Source organism: Phaseolus vulgaris, chromosome 1 (genome assembly GCF_051622355.1).
Source record: "Phaseolus vulgaris cultivar YP4 chromosome 1, ASM5162235v1, whole genome shotgun sequence".
Taxonomy (NCBI): Eukaryota; Viridiplantae; Streptophyta; class Magnoliopsida; order Fabales; family Fabaceae; genus Phaseolus; species Phaseolus vulgaris.
This window is the reverse complement of record NC_143498.1, coordinates 12,925,944-12,944,228: the sequence shown is the minus strand read 5'-3', so window position 1 is coordinate 12,944,228 and position 18,285 is coordinate 12,925,944. Positions and strand designations below refer to the sequence as shown.

The 18,285-nt window shown below is 33.5% G+C and overlaps 2 protein-coding genes and 1 non-coding gene across 5 annotated transcripts; 2 read left to right on the top strand and 1 right to left on the bottom strand.

Moving 5' to 3' along the window:
* The first annotated feature begins 2,250 nt into the window (after positions 1 to 2,250).
* On the top strand, positions 2,251 to 5,874 carry LOC137813576 (protein NRT1/ PTR FAMILY 1.2). Of its 3 annotated transcripts, none has more exons than XM_068615910.1 (4): positions 2,251 to 2,585; positions 2,687 to 2,904; positions 4,003 to 4,544; positions 4,847 to 5,874. In XM_068615910.1, exons 1-4 carry the CDS (start codon positions 2,477 to 2,479, stop codon positions 5,736 to 5,738), a joined length of 1,761 nt encoding a protein of 586 aa, XP_068472011.1. In that variant the 5' UTR covers positions 2,251 to 2,476; the 3' UTR covers positions 5,739 to 5,874. The 3 variants fall into 3 exon arrangements, with proteins under 3 accessions (XP_068472011.1, XP_068472012.1, XP_090156578.1); XM_068615911.2 differs by having other exon boundaries at positions 2,309 to 2,585; positions 4,003 to 4,241; XM_090300452.1 differs by lacking the exons at positions 2,251 to 2,585; positions 4,003 to 4,544 and having other exon boundaries at positions 2,769 to 2,904.
* A 4,546-nt stretch (positions 5,875 to 10,420) lies between these two features.
* Positions 10,421 to 15,251, top strand: LOC137813575 (sequence-specific DNA binding transcription factor). Its single transcript, XM_068615909.2, has 2 exons — positions 10,421 to 11,041; positions 14,544 to 15,251. The coding sequence occupies exons 1-2, from the start codon at positions 10,606 to 10,608 to the stop codon at positions 15,038 to 15,040; spliced, it is 933 nt and encodes a 310-aa protein (XP_068472010.1). The 5' UTR covers positions 10,421 to 10,605; the 3' UTR covers positions 15,041 to 15,251.
* A 503-nt stretch (positions 15,252 to 15,754) lies between these two features.
* On the bottom strand, positions 15,755 to 15,827 carry TRNAR-ACG (transfer RNA arginine (anticodon ACG)). Its single transcript has one exon. It is a non-coding gene; the product is annotated as a tRNA-Arg (tRNA).
* Between the last annotated feature and the right edge of the window lie 2,458 nt (positions 15,828 to 18,285).

Genomic DNA, 18,285 nt, shown 5'->3' with positions numbered 1-18,285 from the left:
GGTGCCTTGGTGGGCCAGATGGGAAAGGATAAAGGGGGAAAAGAGGGAGGGGTGGCCAAGGGGGTTGACCATGGTCAAAACCGCCCCTTGGCTAGGTCTTCTAGAAGGTAGGACAACCTTCGTAAACCTAGATGCCTTGTCTTGAAAAAATGGGCTTGGTACAAACCCATTTCACTAAGTACACTCCCTTTTATACTATATGAACCTATTCTAGCCTATTTTTCTATTTAGACTCCCAAAATAAGCCCAATTTATTTACAAACTTGTTTTTGTCTTTCAAGAAGACCAGAAGAAAGAACATTTGATGTTCTGGTCTATGCCCAGTTCTTCTTCTGCTGAGGTTCGTATGATATTTGGTGGGGCTTTGACTTGATTGCTGGGATGACTATTCATAGTGTGAATTGTCTCTTGAGTCATGGGTCATCTTCTTGGTTACTTGGATTGTATCAGTTCCAATTTTCCATTTTTATCTTGTATATTCTTCTTTTGCCCTTTCATCTCCATTTTTCCCTAGAATCTTGAAATTAACACGAATTTGGAAATAAATCATTCTTATTCATATTATAATCACAAAATATGTAAAAGGGTGTAAATTCATAAATTAGGTATTATATTATAGTTATTTTATCAATTAATATCCATAAGTGCCTATATTTTAATATAAAATATTACTGAAATATGACACTTATCAGTACTCTTACAACTCTTCCAACTCAACTATATCAGCAATTGACTTCTTGCACAGACTATCGACAAACAAATCTAGTCTTAACACCGTAACTATGTTATGTAAAGCAACCTCATGGCTCATATTTTGGATGTTGAAAGCGATCATGTCGAATCTTTCCATGAATGTCTAAAATGACTCTCCTTTTTATTGTTGGATGTTTACCAACACGATAAAGGTTAAATGGTGAGGTCGGATGGTCGCGAACTAGGTTCTATACTTGACCACCAATGTGTCAAAGCAATTTATTGAAAGGGGTGGGAGTCACATGAAGCAACTCAGGACTTCTCCTTTGGGAGATGCTCGAAATATGACATCATAGTCCATCGTGTACAAACTCATTTGGGTGGTATAAACATCGATGTGCTCATTTGGATTGCTTGTTCCATCATATTGGTCCATGGTGAGTCCTTTTCCAGTTGAAGGGTAACTCGGCCTCCATGATTCCATCCACAAACAAGTGTTAGGGCATCCCCGTATGATTCCTGAGGTATGCGTTGTGTTTGGTCGAGACTCAACCCTTGTGCTTTCGATTTCAAGAGGACGACTAATAAGTGATGGGAAGCATACTGATGATGGTTGTGCACTCTCGAATGGGATTTCCTTATCGGATTCCTTGTTTGGGCTCTTAAGGATTAATGCTTCCTCCGCCAACTTTTATCTCATTTTCTCATTCTCTTAGGGATTAATGCTTCCTGAGGATGTGAATCTCTTTAACATTCTTTTGTTTTATCTAGGTCATTTCTCTCTAGAGAGCCAATAAGAGGGCCACTGTTTGGTCTTTGTCATCCTTGAATTATTCGTCCTCTGATTGCTCATTATGTTTTTGGTAGTTACCATAAAGCCTTCAGAATTCTTTTTCGACCCTACGGTGGACGTCAATTATTCTTGTACGGACTGAGAATGTCTCATCCCTTTCATCACTCACGCTTCAGTTTTCCTGTCGTTGGTACCTGGTTGGTCTCGGTTCTAAGTCTTGGGGAGGAGTACCTGCAAAAATGTTCTCCAATGCTAAAGTCAGTTCTTCAGTACTTGGAAATAATAAATGTAGTAATAAATATGTACCTTCCTCTAGTTATAATCAACCTATTCATAAAGTCATATTGAACATTCTTTCCTCTGAACTTGGATTAACACGAATATCGCTGATAATCTGTTGTTAATCTAATATTGGTACAATTTAATTATCGTAAAACAATCTTAATCAAAATGTTATTTTATGTGTTTGACATATACTCGGTTATGGGGTTGAGATTAGTCTCAACTGTCTTGTGACATAGACCCTCTCAATTATATGATAGTACAATCAAAAAAAATATAATAGATATCCAAATGGATAAAATCTTTAAACAAAATGAAAAATATCTTTTCAATACTAGGTATTTTATTTATATTCACTTAACAATTATTTTTTATAATGAATATTATATTAAAATAATAAATATAAATAAAATACTATAATAAAATAATAATTTATAGAATTGTAATTTAGATATAAATCAAAACAAAAACTAAAACGCTTCACATTTTAATGCCTTTGACTCACGAGCATTTTAGTTGAGATGTCACATACAGACAACTATCACAAACTTCTGTGTCTCTTTCCTTTTATCATGTCATATTTCTAAGAAATTTATCACCCTTTTCTTTTCCTCTTCATCACTTTGGGAATCATGAAACATTTTTCTGTTTTGAAACAATAACCCTTTCTCCACCGACGTGCTGCATCCAAGAAGAAACGGAAAAAAAATGGAGTCCTGGGGTGCGACCAACGATGATCTCTTGGAAAATGGAACTTCTTCGTCTTCTGAATCCGAAAAGGGAAAGGGTGGTTTGCGAACCATGCCATTCATCATAGGTACAATTCTCTCCCGCGCGTTGACTTTCTTAACTGTAAACTGGTTTCGCTGTTTGGTAAATGGCGTCGTTTTGGTTACTGTCATTCTGGACTCAATTCAGTGAACGAGTGTCTGGAGAAGGTGGCCAGCTACGGAATCATGCCCAACATGATACTTTACCTGATTAATGGTTACGGAATGGCCATTGTGGAAGGTACAAAAGTGATGAACACTTGGTCTGCCATGTCCAATGTGTTGTCCATCTTCGGAGCCTTCCTCTCCGATTCTTACTTTGGTCGCTTCCTCGTCATTTCCATCGGTTCCTTCTCCAGCCTTCTTGTAAGTCTCATCTCATCATTGCATGTTAAAAATGAAAACCAAATTGAAATTACTTGATCCATCATATGCTAATTTTGGTTAGTTATCTCCAATAATTGTTTTTAATTTTTATCTTTAACTTTTGAAATTGGGAATTTTCATTTCTAGAATTAAGTAAATAAGGATTTCTCTATTTTTTCTATAATACTGATTTATTTCTTCCACTTCAAACTGATTGAAGTATTAATTTCCACACACACACACAAAACACCAATCTGTTGATGTTAGTTTTTTGCAAAATATTGATTTTTCCCCTAATTTGCCCTCCAAATAAATTACATCCCCAGATAAAAGTAAAACGAGAAAAAAAGAGGTTATTTTAATAAAAATGTTTCTTGACATAAGTGTAAATTACCTTGGGAAAGAAGAAATATTTTTCAAAAATTCTGTAGAAATTCATTTTGTATTTAATTATAATTTTGAGAAGTTAACAGGTTGTTATACTATCTTCATTTTTGGATAATTTTAAGCTTCTTCTTAGGTTAAATAATATTTTAAGAATTTACATGAAATAAGTTTTTTAATTAATTAAGAATCGTATTTTTGTTCATCAAAAAAAGTTTGCATACACACACTATAAAATTTGAAAAATGTCTTCTCTTGAACAAGATTGAAAACTTTGTGGAATATCATAATGAACAGCAATTTTGGTAGTAGCACTGATTTTTATTAAAACCATGGGATTGATCCTGCAGGTGCTTGTTAAACAGCAACAGAACAAACAATTGCTTCTGAGACTGTCTTTTGAAAAATTAAAGTTTGTTATTTTTATTCAAAACAAGTTTTTTTTATCGGATGTCCCCGAAGCATCTACCATCCCCCGTCCCCGCGAAAATCAACCTTTTGTAAGAAATCAAATGCTCATTTACTTATAATTGCTTTAGCTGGTATAGGCTAGAGTAATCAGCCATGGTTTAGTTTTGTGTACTCTTCCAAAGGGTGTCAGTAGTGCTCCATTGCTTTGTTTTCCTCAGGAAATATGCTAAGAAGAACCTGACATCCATGATTCTTTGATGCTTACCTTCCTAATGCTGTGATAATATTTCTTGTCTCTCACAGGGTTTAACCATTTTGTGGTTAACTGCCATGATACCAGGGCTAAGAACTTCGTGTGAATCATTCATGCTAGACTGCAGCTCCGCTACCGGAGCTCAACTAGCAGTTTTGTTCATTTCCTTGGGATTAATTTCCATTGGAGCTGGTTGCATCCGACCTTGTTCCATAGCATTTGGAGCAGATCAACTGACAATTAGAGAAAGGTCCAATAACGGGAGGCTCTTGGATAGCTACTTTAATTGGTATTATACCTCAATTGCGTTATCAACTGTGCTCGCTTTGAGCGTAATTGTGTACATTCAAGAAAATCTTGGATGGAAAATTGGTTTTGGAGTACCTGCTGTGCTAATGTTCATATCGGCTGTCAGTTTCATTCTTGGTTCACCGATCTATGTTAAAGCAAAGCCCGGTCATAGCTTACTCATTAGTTTTGTTCAAGTAGTTGTGGTGGCCATAAAGAACAGAAAACTTTGCCTTCCTGATAGTTTTGATCAGTATTATCAAGAATGTGATTCAGATCTGGTGCTCCCTACTGATAGCCTTAGGTACTTGTGTTGTGCTTGCCCTCCTGATCTAATTTCCTCTCAATTTCACTCTCAAATGTTTTTTTTGCCCCCATATATTTCGTATGATTAACAGCAAATGATATCTCCAATATTTGGATAATGCCAATTATATGTTAACTTTGTTGAGTAATTTGTTATTATCTATTAAAGATGTTTCAGCTTCTTATTTACAAATTCTACTTAATTTGGGAATGCATAGTAATTCCATCACACATTCATGCTCCTGTCGTATAATATTTTATGAATAATTTGCAGTGAGTTACTATTATATTCTTTTATAGGTGTTTGAACAAAGCTTGCATAATAAGAAATCCCGAGACAGTATCAAACCCAGACGCATCAGTTTTAGATCCATGGAACCAATGCACAGTAGGACAGGTGGAGTCACTGAAATCTTTGCTCAGAGTCCTTCCTATGTGGTCTACAGGCATCTTTATGGTTGCCTCCCAAGCAACATTCTCTACTGTCCAAGCAAATACCATGGACCGAAGACTATTTGGCACTTTCAAAATGCCTGCAGGATCCTTCAATCTTGTCATTGTAATCACTGTATCAATAATCATTCCCACGTATGACCGTGTAATGGTACCTCTTCTTGCAAAATACATGAGCATGCCCAGAGGATTCAGCTGCAGATCTCGAATAGGGATAGGATTGTTGTTCGTATGCGCAAGCAAGGCAACATCAGCTGTAGTTGAAACTATGAGACGAAATGCGGCCATTGAAGAAGGTTTTGAGGACCAACCTGACTCTGTAATTCACATGTCAGTTTTATGGCTAGTTCCTGAGTTTGTTTTTCTTGGAATTGCTGAGGGCTTCAATCCGGTTGGTCAGGTTGAGTTTTTCTACACTTATATACCCAAGTCCATGTCTAGTTTTGCAATGGCCCTTTTCACTCTTCAGCTTGCTGCTGTTGATATATTTGGAAATTTGTTGGTGAGCATTGTGGACAAGGTCACTAGTGTTGGAGGGAACGAGAGCTGGCTTTCAACAAACATTAACAAGGGTCATCTGAATTACTATTATGCACTGCTCACTTGCTTAGGTATACTTAACTACTTATACTTTCTTGCTATATGTTGGGCTTATGGTCCTGCTCCGCAGCAAAAACTTGAACCTTCAGCAGGCAAGGAAGAAGAGAAATTTGATTACACGGAGTTACCCACTTCCTAGATTATGTGCCAAATGTTGCTATATCCGTAAACGTAATAGGTTAAGAGTACATGTGTGCCAAGTGTTGTATTATAATCTTGCACGATACAAGGGTATATTCTGCAGAAATGGAATGAATTATATTTTCTACGTCAAATACTACTATTATATGAAAAAAATATTAAAATAATAGTATTGAGAGTTATAATGTGGTTATATAAAATATTGGAGTTATTGAAACTTCTTCGACAGAATAAACTTACTTAGGCCATCATCAATAGCCCTTTCTAAAACTTTTCCCACTTACATTATTTTCTTTTAATTCCTTCCGCTTTGCCTACATTGCACGATTATGGGTGTCTAAACAGAGAGGACATCAGACATATATGGTGTGTTTTAATTTTATTTAGAGCACTAAGTTAACTTTCAATTTCGAGTGCACATTGTGTGAATATGTTTAACACATTTCTTTTAAACCCAATAAAAGTAAAATTCATTTTAAACTTAACATAAATTGTTGAACCTAATAATAAAATGTATGGCAATTTGTTGTTGTTTCCAAACATAATGATTTTGCATTATGACAAAAAAAAAATGATAATTTTAATATGGAAACATTGAAAGTTTTGCATAAAAAAAACGATTTCAAAATATTTGAAGTTGTTTAATTGTGTTATAAATAATTGTATATGATGTGGTCTTGATTAAAATTGAAATTTTTGCATAAAAAATGATTTAAAAATATTTGAAGTTGTTTAACTGTGCTATAAATAATTGTATATGCCGTGGTCTTGATTAAAGTTTTGTTTCATACTAAACATTATCATGCTCTGTTTAGCATTATGCTTTTATAAACATGTCATGCATGTGTGTTTAAAATGCCTTCAAACTGTTAGAAGAAATACATGTTTAAAATCCATAAAATCAGTTAAATTGTAACATTGTGTATATTGTGCTTTATCATGCAAAATATTTTGTCTAATTACTTGGTAAACAAAACTATTATCTGAATAACCATCATCAGACAATATTTATGAAAATATTTTAAACTTAATTAAAACTCAATTCAACCCTCCTTCTTTTGTTTTCTCTGATTTTCATAGTTGGTACCAGAGCTTGCCTCTAAAGAGTTGAGTCCCTGACAACATGTAGAGGAAATAAATCCAACACTTCAAGCATGAAATATAAGATATAACAAAACTACAAATGAGATATAATTAAAATCCTAACTCCTCTATTTTTTAAACATATTTAGACTCTTCATATTCATTGTTTGATGAAGATGATTTATCATGTAGAGATATTTTTAATAGCTGCAACATCTTTGAACAATATTTTATTTTAAAATAAAAATTCAAATTTATTTTTAGAAAATGAAATACTCAAGTTTGATCTAGCTGCATCTAATGAGAAGATGTCACGTTTTGAATAAACTAATGAATATAATATTTTGAAATTTAAAAATATGGAGAAGAAGGATGCATGTTGTATGCATGACCTTCAAATTTGTAGAGAGATTAGAAATTGTAAATGTCATTTTCTTAAATGTTAAGCCTACATTATATAAGTATGGTCTAAACTATGATATAAGAGGTATTATGCATGCTCAAGAACATTTTAAGGTTGTTTGAGCTCACAATAGTAAATTTTGGACACAAAAAGTGACAAAGGTATAAAAGAGACAATCATCCAAAACTAACAATATTAGGTCTTTGGCAATGTACATGGCAAGGAAGATTGAAGAAGAAGAAACATTCAAGAATAAGGCTCTCCTCCTATAAGAGTAGTTTCTTCTTTTTTTATAGGGTTTTATAGAGGCACATATGGGCCTCAATTGAGCCCTAATTCAACCTCCTTTTAGGCCTCACTTGGATGGCCAACTCTAGGGGAAAAAACTCTTTTTTTTGTGTGTCAACACTAGAGTGAAGATTTGAAGTCCCACACCAAGTGTCATAGGCCACTTATAGTCCAAAAGGAGGCAGTCTCTGTTTGGCAAGGAGGGCCCCCGAAAATTGTTCATTTGCAGTTGCATTTTGGCTTGTTTTTCAAGTTGCACATCCCTTGTAGAATTGTGGGCAAGAGGGTCAAAGCATTTATATATATATATATATATATATAGAGAGAGAGAGAGAGAGAGAGAGAGAGAGAGAGAGAGAGAAATAGAGAGAGAGAGAGAAAGAGAGAGAGAGAGAGAGAGAGTCGTTTGCCTCTTGCAAAACTTACCTTTTAATTGAACTTAAAATGAAATAACATTATGCATTCATCTTGTACTTTTAAGGTCACTAAGGATCCTAAATTTAAAAGAAAAATTTAAAGAATACTTAAGGTTATTTTGACACATGATCTGACCCTGGATCGGACGCAGAGATAGAAAATCCATACACAGTGGAAGAATTAAAAAAAAAATCTCAATGTATCACACCTCGACATGTGTTCCTCACCATGATGAATGGTCAATCTACAAAGGATGTTATTGAAAGAATCTTTGGGAGGCCAAGATGACAACCATCGTAGAGACCAAAGACCTAAAAAAGGCTCACTTTGAGACGAGCCCCTCGGGATCTTAAGAGTTCATGAAATCCATTTGAAGGATAAAGGGTAGAAGGAGGCTATGACAGTCATAAAAAAGAAATTGTAGGCTAGAAAAGAAACATCATTGAGACAAATGGTTACCAAACAATAAGAGAGCAAGCTCTCAAGGCTCTAGATAATAATGGTGATATATCTAAGGTTGACTAAGTCAAATCAACTGATGGTGAAATCTTATTAATGTCTTAAAATTTTAAGCAATTTCTCGGAAAAAGAAGGTTTCCTCTCGCGAGAAAGGAAAACTCATCCAGATAAAGGAAGGATGAAGCCTCACAAGGTATCATCTGTTTTTGAATGTGGGAGGCCAAGACATGCGATTAGAATGTCTTAAATTGAAAAGGAAGTTAGAATTAAAGAAAAAAAGTATGATGAAAACATGGGAAGACTTAGACTCAGGGTCAGGCTCTAGCACATACGAATGCACCAACCTCCATCTAATGGTAGATGCAGAATATACCTGTTGTACGGGAACAGACTAACAAGAGACTATCAAATATTCATCATGAATTTGCAGATATGTAGATCAATAACCTAACAAAAAGAAAGAAGATTAGACGAAGAATCGTTGGTTGGTGCAGCAAATGGATCAAACGCACCGAAAGAGACAAACGAAGCTGACATGTTAAATGAAGGACCATCTGAACCCTTTTACTTTGGTCAGACCCCTACGAGGGAGTGGAAACATATTTCGTCTCATCCTTAAGATTGAACCTTAGGAGAGAGAAATGATGGTGTCAGAACTAAGTCATCCTTTAGAGAAAAAGTTGGCATGACTTTAATGTCTCAAATTGAGCACCAAAACACAAAGAAAATCTAACATGATGCTCGAGCTTCATTGCATGCTTATACTCTTGAAAGAAAATTTGATTAGCTTGAATCCTCTCCATCTCTCAAAACTTCATCATAAGAATTCAAGCTCCAAATAAGGACATTTAGAAGACACCATTCATCTTCTCTGTAGCAGAGGCATTGTTGATGTTTTCTGAACTATAGGTCATGCCAAGAAAGTTCATCAACTTCAAAAATTTGGAACATGTTGGGTGTTCTTGGAGAAGATCTTTGATTGAGTGGAATGAGTGTAGTTTTGATAACTCTTAATTTTTTTTTTCAACAAATGTCTATCGTGATTATTTTATCGTTGATGTCTACATTCATTTTCTTTTATCATCAACATCATAAAAATAATCTTGATCAAAACCAATATAAATAATTGTAATTAAATTAAAAAAATTCAATTAACGTCAATTGGAAAAAAGATTTATAAATATCAAATGAAAAAGAAAAGTAACATAAATAAAGCAATATCAAATATAAAAGTTTATCAATATTGATATTTTTAAAATTTTAACAATTATTTAATAATTAAATAGTTTTTTTTTTTGAATTTGTCCAATTTATGCTTTGTTAATATTTGATTTTACAATTTCTATTATATCATATCTTTCCTTTTATGTATGAGATATTATATTTGGATTTGGAAAACATGTTATTAATGATGAATAGTTTTAGATTAAAATATTCCTACTATATTCTTTTACACTATATAGCGCATTGAGTGTTGACACTTAATGATATTATGTTATGACACTTAAGTGTGTAAACGTATATTATAAATTTTATATTAGGTCTAACATTTTGTAATTTTAATATATACATATGAATGGTAGACAATTTATACTTCAACAATCCACTTAAAGTTTTATTAACACTTTAGTTGAAAATGTGAATTCTTACTTTTTTTATTACCTACTATTATTATTATTTTAAAATTTAATAATATTTTTGTCATAAAAACGGCTTTCTAAATTGTACAAGAGAAAAATGTTCAAGAACAATTATGATTTTAGTATAATATAAAACCAAAATTGCATAACAAAAATTGAGTTAAATGATAGATTTTACAAAAAATATAAAGATCAAAGTTACTTAAAAAAAACTAAAAGAACAAAATTACATACTTTTAAAAATATAGAATGGAAATTATAATTAATCCTAATAATTTATTCTGAATTCACATAAAATTACACTTTCATAAATGTTTATTTTTTAATTTATAACATTTAAAAACTGATTTGAAAAACCTTAAATTTTTCTATAACAATGTGGAGATATTCACAGTATAAATATTTCTTAACAAAAAAAAGACTGACACATTGGTTAACAATGCGACGACGTTTTTAGCAAGAATCGGAGCAAGGGTTTCGGACATGGTTAGTGCAAATGCCACAAAGCACCTCCTTCTTCTCGTCGAGCTTCCTTTTCTGGTTTCTACATTGGAACAAATCCAAGCTAAGAAGAAATGAAGGATTACGACGATGACGTCACCTACACTTCGGGTACAGCTAGCGCGTTTCGATGCACGCGCTCCCAAGCGGCTCCGGATTGGAGCGTCATCGAGTCGCTCATTCTGGTGAACGAAGTCGCGGCGGTGGAAGCTGACTGCTCCGTCGCGCTCTCCTCCTACCAACAGTGGAACATCATTGCTCAGAACTGCGCTGCCTTGGACGTGCCGCGCAACCTCTCGCAGTGCCGCCGCAAGTGGCATGCGTTGCTCTCTGACTACGACCGCTTCAAGGGAACCGCCGCTGCTGGAGGAAAGTTGCCGCCGGATTTCGATTACGAATTGTTTGAGGCCGTCGAACGCGTTGTGAGGGCGCGTGAGGAGCGGGGCATGGCTGATCCCGAGAGCGATACCGATGCAGGGAACGATGCGCGTGACGCCACCGTGGAAATCGGTACGCACCGTTCCAATGTTTCTGTGAACTCTGTGTCGTTGTGATATTGGAAGAATGTTACGCCTAATATTATTTACCGGTTAATTTAATTTCGGAAACTATATATAGTGTAAGAATTAGTGTTAAGATTTTTCAGATGCTCATCTAATCACTAATTCATATGAATGAAGTTATCATTATTTTTTTAATAATTATTTTAAAGAAGTCGTGTGTACTGTGTGAGGGTGATGTTTAATTTGTTGACAAAAAAAAATCTTTATACTTACAGATTGTACTCAAATTTTACTGAGGTGTATGCACTACCGTTAAAAATTTTACACATTGGCCATATAGAAATTATCCTTAAACTAAATTCTAAAATTCAATAAATTTTTATGTTTCATATAATTTATTATATACAATAGTTTGTGATTGGATAATAGTGTAAAATATCTTTATGTAATCTGTTATTTATTCATTTGAGCTTGAATTATCAGTAATTTAGGAATTTAATATACGTATTCTCTGAACTTACCATATATGACAGTTTAAGTTTGGTCTGAATATGATTGCTACAATCTTTGTTACGGTGATTGGTTGACTAAGTAGTTTGATTCAATGCATTTAAACATAGAGTGTTGAAATGTGGAATTTATGCCTTGTATCTTGGCTGATAGCAATAACTTATGGTCCTAGTAAAAATACCTAATTGAACAAGTTCAAGTATTTGTGGCCATATGGGTTAGTTGTTCGTGCTGTCATGTAAGGGGGGTGTTAGAGGAGGTTCCGACTTACCAGTCATACAACTTATTTGTCTTTATTAACGCAATATTTGGTTGGTAGGCTGGTTTAAAAGCACTCCTGTGCTCTTAAGGATGCCAGATGATAGTGTCGTTGACTGGTGATTATATAAAGCGTAAAGGAAGCCTATTATCAATGTTACTGTTTAAGGTTTAGTTTGGTGAAAGTAGGCTTAGGGGCCTTGGTTGATTTAGAGTGCTCATTAATGACTAAAAATTCATGAAGATAAATTGAAGGCATTTTTAACCATAAACTTGTTTAGGTCCTGATTTCTTTTTTTGCTTAGTAAAAGGTAATGAACAAACTATGGAATTTAATTTGTCCGGTAATAAGTTGCAGTAGAACTATAAGCTGCATATTTTTTATAGCTTTAGATCAGAGTACGCACTTCAGAATTAGGGGTGGCTTGGTACCCACTCCCCAGCTTTTGATTAGAATGTGTAATTCAGAACTAGGGTTGGCAAAGCACCCAGTCCCCCGCCTTCTGAAAAAAAAAACATAATCAGGTGGATTGGCCCTATTCAGAAAATGGTTAGAGAAGGCTAATTTTTCCCTCCGTCCCATCATGACGATTAAAAGATGGGGAAAAACCATGATTGACTCTGGGTTCCCTGACTGGTTGCAACAACACTTGAATGGATCATTGGGTCTGTGAGCAAGAAGGTTGTGATCCATGATCCTTGCCCTTGCATGGGAGATGCCAAATGGGCCTAACGGCATGGAACTTGTTGCATTGGAGAATACATTTACATGAAGGGCTAAAGGTGGCTAAAGGTGAAGAAGCTCTTCATGACATAGTCCATTTGTAACAAACTTTTGTTGAATAAGAGGTCATTTGGGCTCCTTGTGACAAAGGGTACTCTACTAAATGCTCATTATGATAAGCTCAATTCAATATTGATGTAGCTCCAAGACATTAACGTCAAGGTAAAAGATGAAGACGTACAATGATTTTGTTGACTTTTTCTCCTACTGTTCTATGAGAACTTGGCAAGTTCTTTGAGTGTATAGAAGGACTATATTACGCTTGAAGAGGTTAAGTTTAGCCTCTCTTCTAGGGAGCTTCCCCTCAAAGCATCCGAGAGTGTAAAAGATGCATCATCTTCTAGATTAGTGGTCTTTAAGATTGATAAGAAGGTTAAAAAGTTGAAGACAAAGGTTAATCCTAAAAATGTTTGCAAAGATTGCAAGCAACTGAGACATTGGAGAGAGATTGTCCAAGCTTAGGTGTTAGCTACATTTTAGAAGGTGGAGTTGTGTCATAATTATCAGGTGTTGATTACTATCTCAAAACAAAAGTCCTCTCTAATAAGAGAGTGCTGAATTTTGGGTGCTCTCACATAAGACCTCGAGGAGGCTTGTTTATTGTGTTTGATGCCTTGAAGCTGCTTCTTCAGAGTACTCAGCTTGGCTGCCAAATCTTCTTTCTCTTTCTTCTATGTTGCCTTCTCTTCTGCAAGCCACTTGACCTTTTTCACCTTGGAAGAGAAAGCTAGGTTGTGCTCTACCAAGGACTTCTCCAATTCCATGATGTGCCCAATACCTTGGTGAGCACCGTTGGAAAACAACCTTCTTCCAATGATGAACTGTGGCCATGCTCCTTGCCATCGTTATCTCAACTAAATCAAAACTTCCTTTGGGCCACACAATAGACACCAAATATTATTACTAAATGCTTTGTGGAAAGGAACAAATCTCTTTGCCAAGTTGTGGCTACTAAGAAATGAGCTTTGGTTGTAAAATTTGAGTACCAAATAGAGGTCTGCCTACAGAATACTCTCCTACGCTCAAGTAAGTAGAAACACAAAATAATAATGAGAGTGAAGAGAACTAAATGATACTTCCTTTAGCATATGCTTATATTTATAGGCCTTTTGGCCTCCATAAATGAGGCTAAGTAAACTGTCAATCTTTCCATTACTTAGTTTGTCTCCTTGCGCTTTACTCAATTGATCAAGTGATTGATCTATTTTTATACTGGATTTGATTCTGATATCTGTGATAATCAGAGTGTACTTCTGTTTGGGAGTAGGTTGGTACACATTTTATTGGTACAAATTCTAGATATTACTTGGTCAACGACTAATCTCCGTGGAAGTACTTGGTTGGTCATCTTTAGTAGAGTCTCTCCTTTCAATCAGATTTTTTTTTAATTCACAAGGTTTAAATGTGAGACCTTGTTTAATAAAATTGAGTTTAGTTTCACTTGGACCAACTACTTGTTGAATAAGTTTGGAGATATAAAAGGAAGAATGATACACATCTCATAGGACACAAGAGTCTGTATATGATATTTGATGTTGGTTCTTTTTCCTTTTTTAACACAAGGGAAGAGCAAGTTGAGAGAAGAAAACTGTGACTCCTACAAATTGTAATTGAGCATAAATTTTTTTAAGTATGATTGATTTTGGCCTTTCATTGGTGTTCTAAGGCAGTTTAAATATAAAATGGCCCTTCATACTTAGAGTTAAGTGGTAGCAATTGTCAATCTTCGCACCAATTTTTCTTAATCTGCTTTTGAATTGTGAAAATTAAAGTATAGCACTAGGAATTGTTTTTATCAACACGATATAATTTCACATGTTGTTTCTTCTTTTTTCCCCCACTTTTCTAATTATTTAGTCAATGAATGTGGCTAAGTTGTTTTATCCCGTTTGGAGCATTACCTTGTGAGTTTCCAAACTGATGAATTTTTGTGAATTTATGCGAATTGAATGAATAGGGTCCAAAAGAAAAGGGCCACGAAGTAAATTTAGACACCGCGTTCAAAAGGCCAAAGTATGTCTTGAAGAAAGGCCTGAGGACAGGGATGAAGAAGAGCCTGAGGATGATGATTCAGAAGACGAATATTTGAAAGACTTCCTAGAATCAAGACCTAAGTTGAAATGTATTGCAGAAAGGCCTCCAAAGCATTTAGTGATGCCACCAAAGAGCCTTCCCAAAGTAGAGGTTCATGAGAACCACCTTATTGAAAGCCCGAAGCCAATTACTGTTGAAAAGATAGCAGCCAGCAGGGAAGAAAATGAGGAAACATTGACTCTGAAATTGCATAACTTGGCAGTGGAGATTGAAGCAATTGCCAGTAAATCAGCAACAGAGAATTTAGAGGACTCATGTACTGACTTTACAAGACGCCAAGGGGACCAACTCATAACAAGCCTTGGAGATTTCTCCAACACCCTCAAGCAACTATGTGATATTCTCCAAGAGTGTAAATGAACATTACAATGTTCTTCTACAACAACTATTTTCTATCCTTGTTAGCGAAAGAATGCAGCAGCAGGCATAGGAAATAATGCCGCTGACTTTATGCTAGTGTAGTAGTTCTCTTCACTCATTGCTGCTGCCAAAGTAAATTATTACAGCTTAACGAGATCATCTGTGTACTCTTCTAACTATGAAATTAACTTCTTTTTTTTTCTGACAGCAACTACCCAAGAAATAGAAATGCTAACGTTACAAATTTCATGTGTCTGTTTACCTTAACATCAACCAATACAAAAAAATTCAAAACGGTATAATGAATAATTATTTGCGTTAAATATTTTCACCTTACCTAAAATTAAAAATGCAATTAAACAGATACTATAATGCCTTTTTTTCTATAATTTATCGTAATTCATTTTATATCCAAGTTAATTAATTTTTTTAGTAAAATAAATAATATAAAAAGAAACAAATAAAAAATATAAAAATAAACGAATAAAAATAATAAAAATAAATATAATAAACAAATAAAAATAAAACTAATAAACAGATAAAAATTTTAAACAAATAAAATTTTAAACAAATAAAATTTTAAACAAATAAAATTTTAAACAAATAAAATTTTAAACAAATAAAATTTTAAACAAATAAAATTTTAAACAAATAAAATTTTAAACAAATAAAATTTTAAACAAATAAAATTTTAAACAAATAAATGTACTGTAACGACTTCACTGGGGATCGAACCCAGAATCTCTGGTTCCGTAGACCAGCGCCTTATCCATTGGGCCATGAAGTCATTTTATTGATAATAAATTGTTTGATACAATATTTAATAACAAATATTTACTTCGCAAAACTCTGCTTTACAAGATATTAACATGAACAGATTTTATTTTATGATTTGTAGTTATTTAAGTGATAAATCACCATTTTTAAAAAATAATTATATAAAATTTTGATTTTTTCATTTTAAAGCATTCAATTATTTTTCCAATTTTAAAAAGATATGTAATTTTGGTCCAATATTTAATTTTGTATATGTTTTATTTTTTATTCAATTTAACCCTAAGTTTATATATTCGTTTAAGTTACATATAAAGAACAATTTAATTAATTAGAATGTAAGAAATTACAAATTTAAAGTAGATAAAATTGAGAATAAGATATATATAACGAATTTATTAAAATAGAGGAACCGAATTGTAGATTCGACACAATAAATGGAACAACATTATATTAATCTAAGAATTTAAATTTGAAAGCGTAGTTGTGAATCAGGTAGGTAGGAACTTGTAACTTTTATGTTTTTGACATTTATAACTGATATTAAATATCCTATTATTATAGCTAATTAATTAAAAAGTCGTTAGTACTGGTAAAACTACACTTGAAACTCACCTATAACACAATAAAAAGTCTTATCATGTGATGTATTATGCATTTTGTTATTACAAATTTTGAGGTGTCAATACAAATATTTAAAGTCCAAATTCGTGTATTTTAATTTTTTCCCTTAAACACGTGATCACGAATTTGATCTTTGGGTCATGTGTACGTGTATGAGAAATAGTTGTTGAAGAGGTAAACTCATTAAATGAATTTGAGTACATTGAAAGATTATTCATCATTTCTCACCTGATTATTTATGTTGTTCCAAAAGGATTATTATTATTTTTTTCTTAGTTAAGTTTATCTAACATTTTAAAGTTCCAGGATTTCATCATAACAAACTATGGTTTAATCAACACTATCATAATAGTTTAATTAACACTATGTAATCTTCATTAATTAATTTTGATAAAAGACAAATAATTATTAGTGATGAGCATAATTTTACTCCCACTTAAAACATATGATTATAATTTTTTAGACTGTAACAATAAATATATCCACTATTTTAAATGAGATTCATTTAATTGAGTTTATTTGAGTCTTAAGTGTTATTATTGTTAACTTTGGATTTTGAGTCACAATAGACGGTAGAATCCATGCTCCCATTTGATCCTTCATCTAATGTGTTTTTCTTGTGAGCTTTGTCTTATGTATCCTTTGTTTGACGAGCACTTCGTCTTATGTGGTGCTTTTTCATCTGATGGTCTTTTTTGTGCAACGTTCTTTATTTTTTGTGTTTTCTTTGAATAATACTCATTTACATAGTGAACATGAAGACTAGATCATCTGAACATTATTTCGTCTAACAACATTCTCTTGTTGTATTATTTAATGGGTCTTGCTCGTTTTCTCTTTTATTTTTGTCTAGACTTACACTGCACATGAGTGAGCTTGTTATACCATAACATACCTTATAGTGTTTGTTATCATAACATATATACGTTCACTTCATGAGATCGTTTGATGGGTATTGAATCGTCTTCTAACTTAATACCTTATTTTGACCTACATTCACGTAGTCCCCATTACATCCCATTTGAAGTCCTTTTTATCTTTGATTACTAATTGTTATGGATATTAGAGTCTTGCCAAGCCTATGATAGTGTTTTCCCGCATGAGTGCTTTGAGTGAAAGTACAATCCTAAACACTTGAAAGTTGGAAAAAGTCTAATGAAAATTCTATCATTCTTAATTCACCCTTTGATTTAAGTTACCTTCTTATATTGTTTAGTGAGTCTTGCTTAATGTATTTTTTAATTTTGTTTAGACTTACACTGCGCATGAGTAAGCTTGTTATACCATAACACACCTTTTAGTGTTTGTTATCATCAAAACATATACGCATTCATATCAAAAGATCGTTGGATGGGTATTGAATTGTCTATTGACTGAACACCTTATTTTGACCTACGTTCACCTTGTCCCCATTGCATCCTATTTGAAGTCCTTTTTATCTTTGATTACATGCTATTAATTATTGTGGATATTAAAGTCTTGCTAAGGCTATGGTAGTGTTTTTCTGCATAAGTGCTTTGAGTGAAAGTACAAACCTAAACACTAAGAGTTGAAAATCGTCTAATGAAAATTCTATCATTCTTGATTCACCCTTTGATTTAAGTTACCTTCTGGTATGCTAAAATATAAAGAAATCCATTCACATTTGTCTTGATTTTTTGATTTCTTGGAGATTGTATTATGCCTACTATTATGCGTTCATAGGATATGCTATATTTTCCCATCTGTATTTGCATTATATTCCTTTGGTCAACCATGAGTTCATTGTAGGTATAATTAGCTCCAAAAGGGGGCAGGGGGTGGGTTGAATGAAGCCTTAGGCTTTTTTCACATAAGATGAAATAAGT

Bases quoted from the DNA above. Each gene is read 5' to 3' on its own strand.
- LOC137813576 (XM_068615910.1), top strand. From the start codon at position 2,477: ATGGAGTCCTGGGGTGCGACCAACGATGATCTCTTGGAAAATGGAACT. The intron at 2,905-4,002 runs GTAAGTCTCATC...TGTCTCTCACAG, and splicing joins GTTCCTTCTCCAGCCTTCTT to GGTTTAACCATTTTGTGGTT. The intron at 4,545-4,846 runs GTACTTGTGTTG...ATTCTTTTATAG, and splicing joins CTCCCTACTGATAGCCTTAG to GTGTTTGAACAAAGCTTGCA.
- LOC137813575 (XM_068615909.2), top strand. From the start codon at position 10,606: ATGAAGGATTACGACGATGACGTCACCTACACTTCGGGTACAGCTAGC. The intron at 11,042-14,543 runs GTACGCACCGTT...TTGAATGAATAG, and splicing joins TGACGCCACCGTGGAAATCG to GGTCCAAAAGAAAAGGGCCA.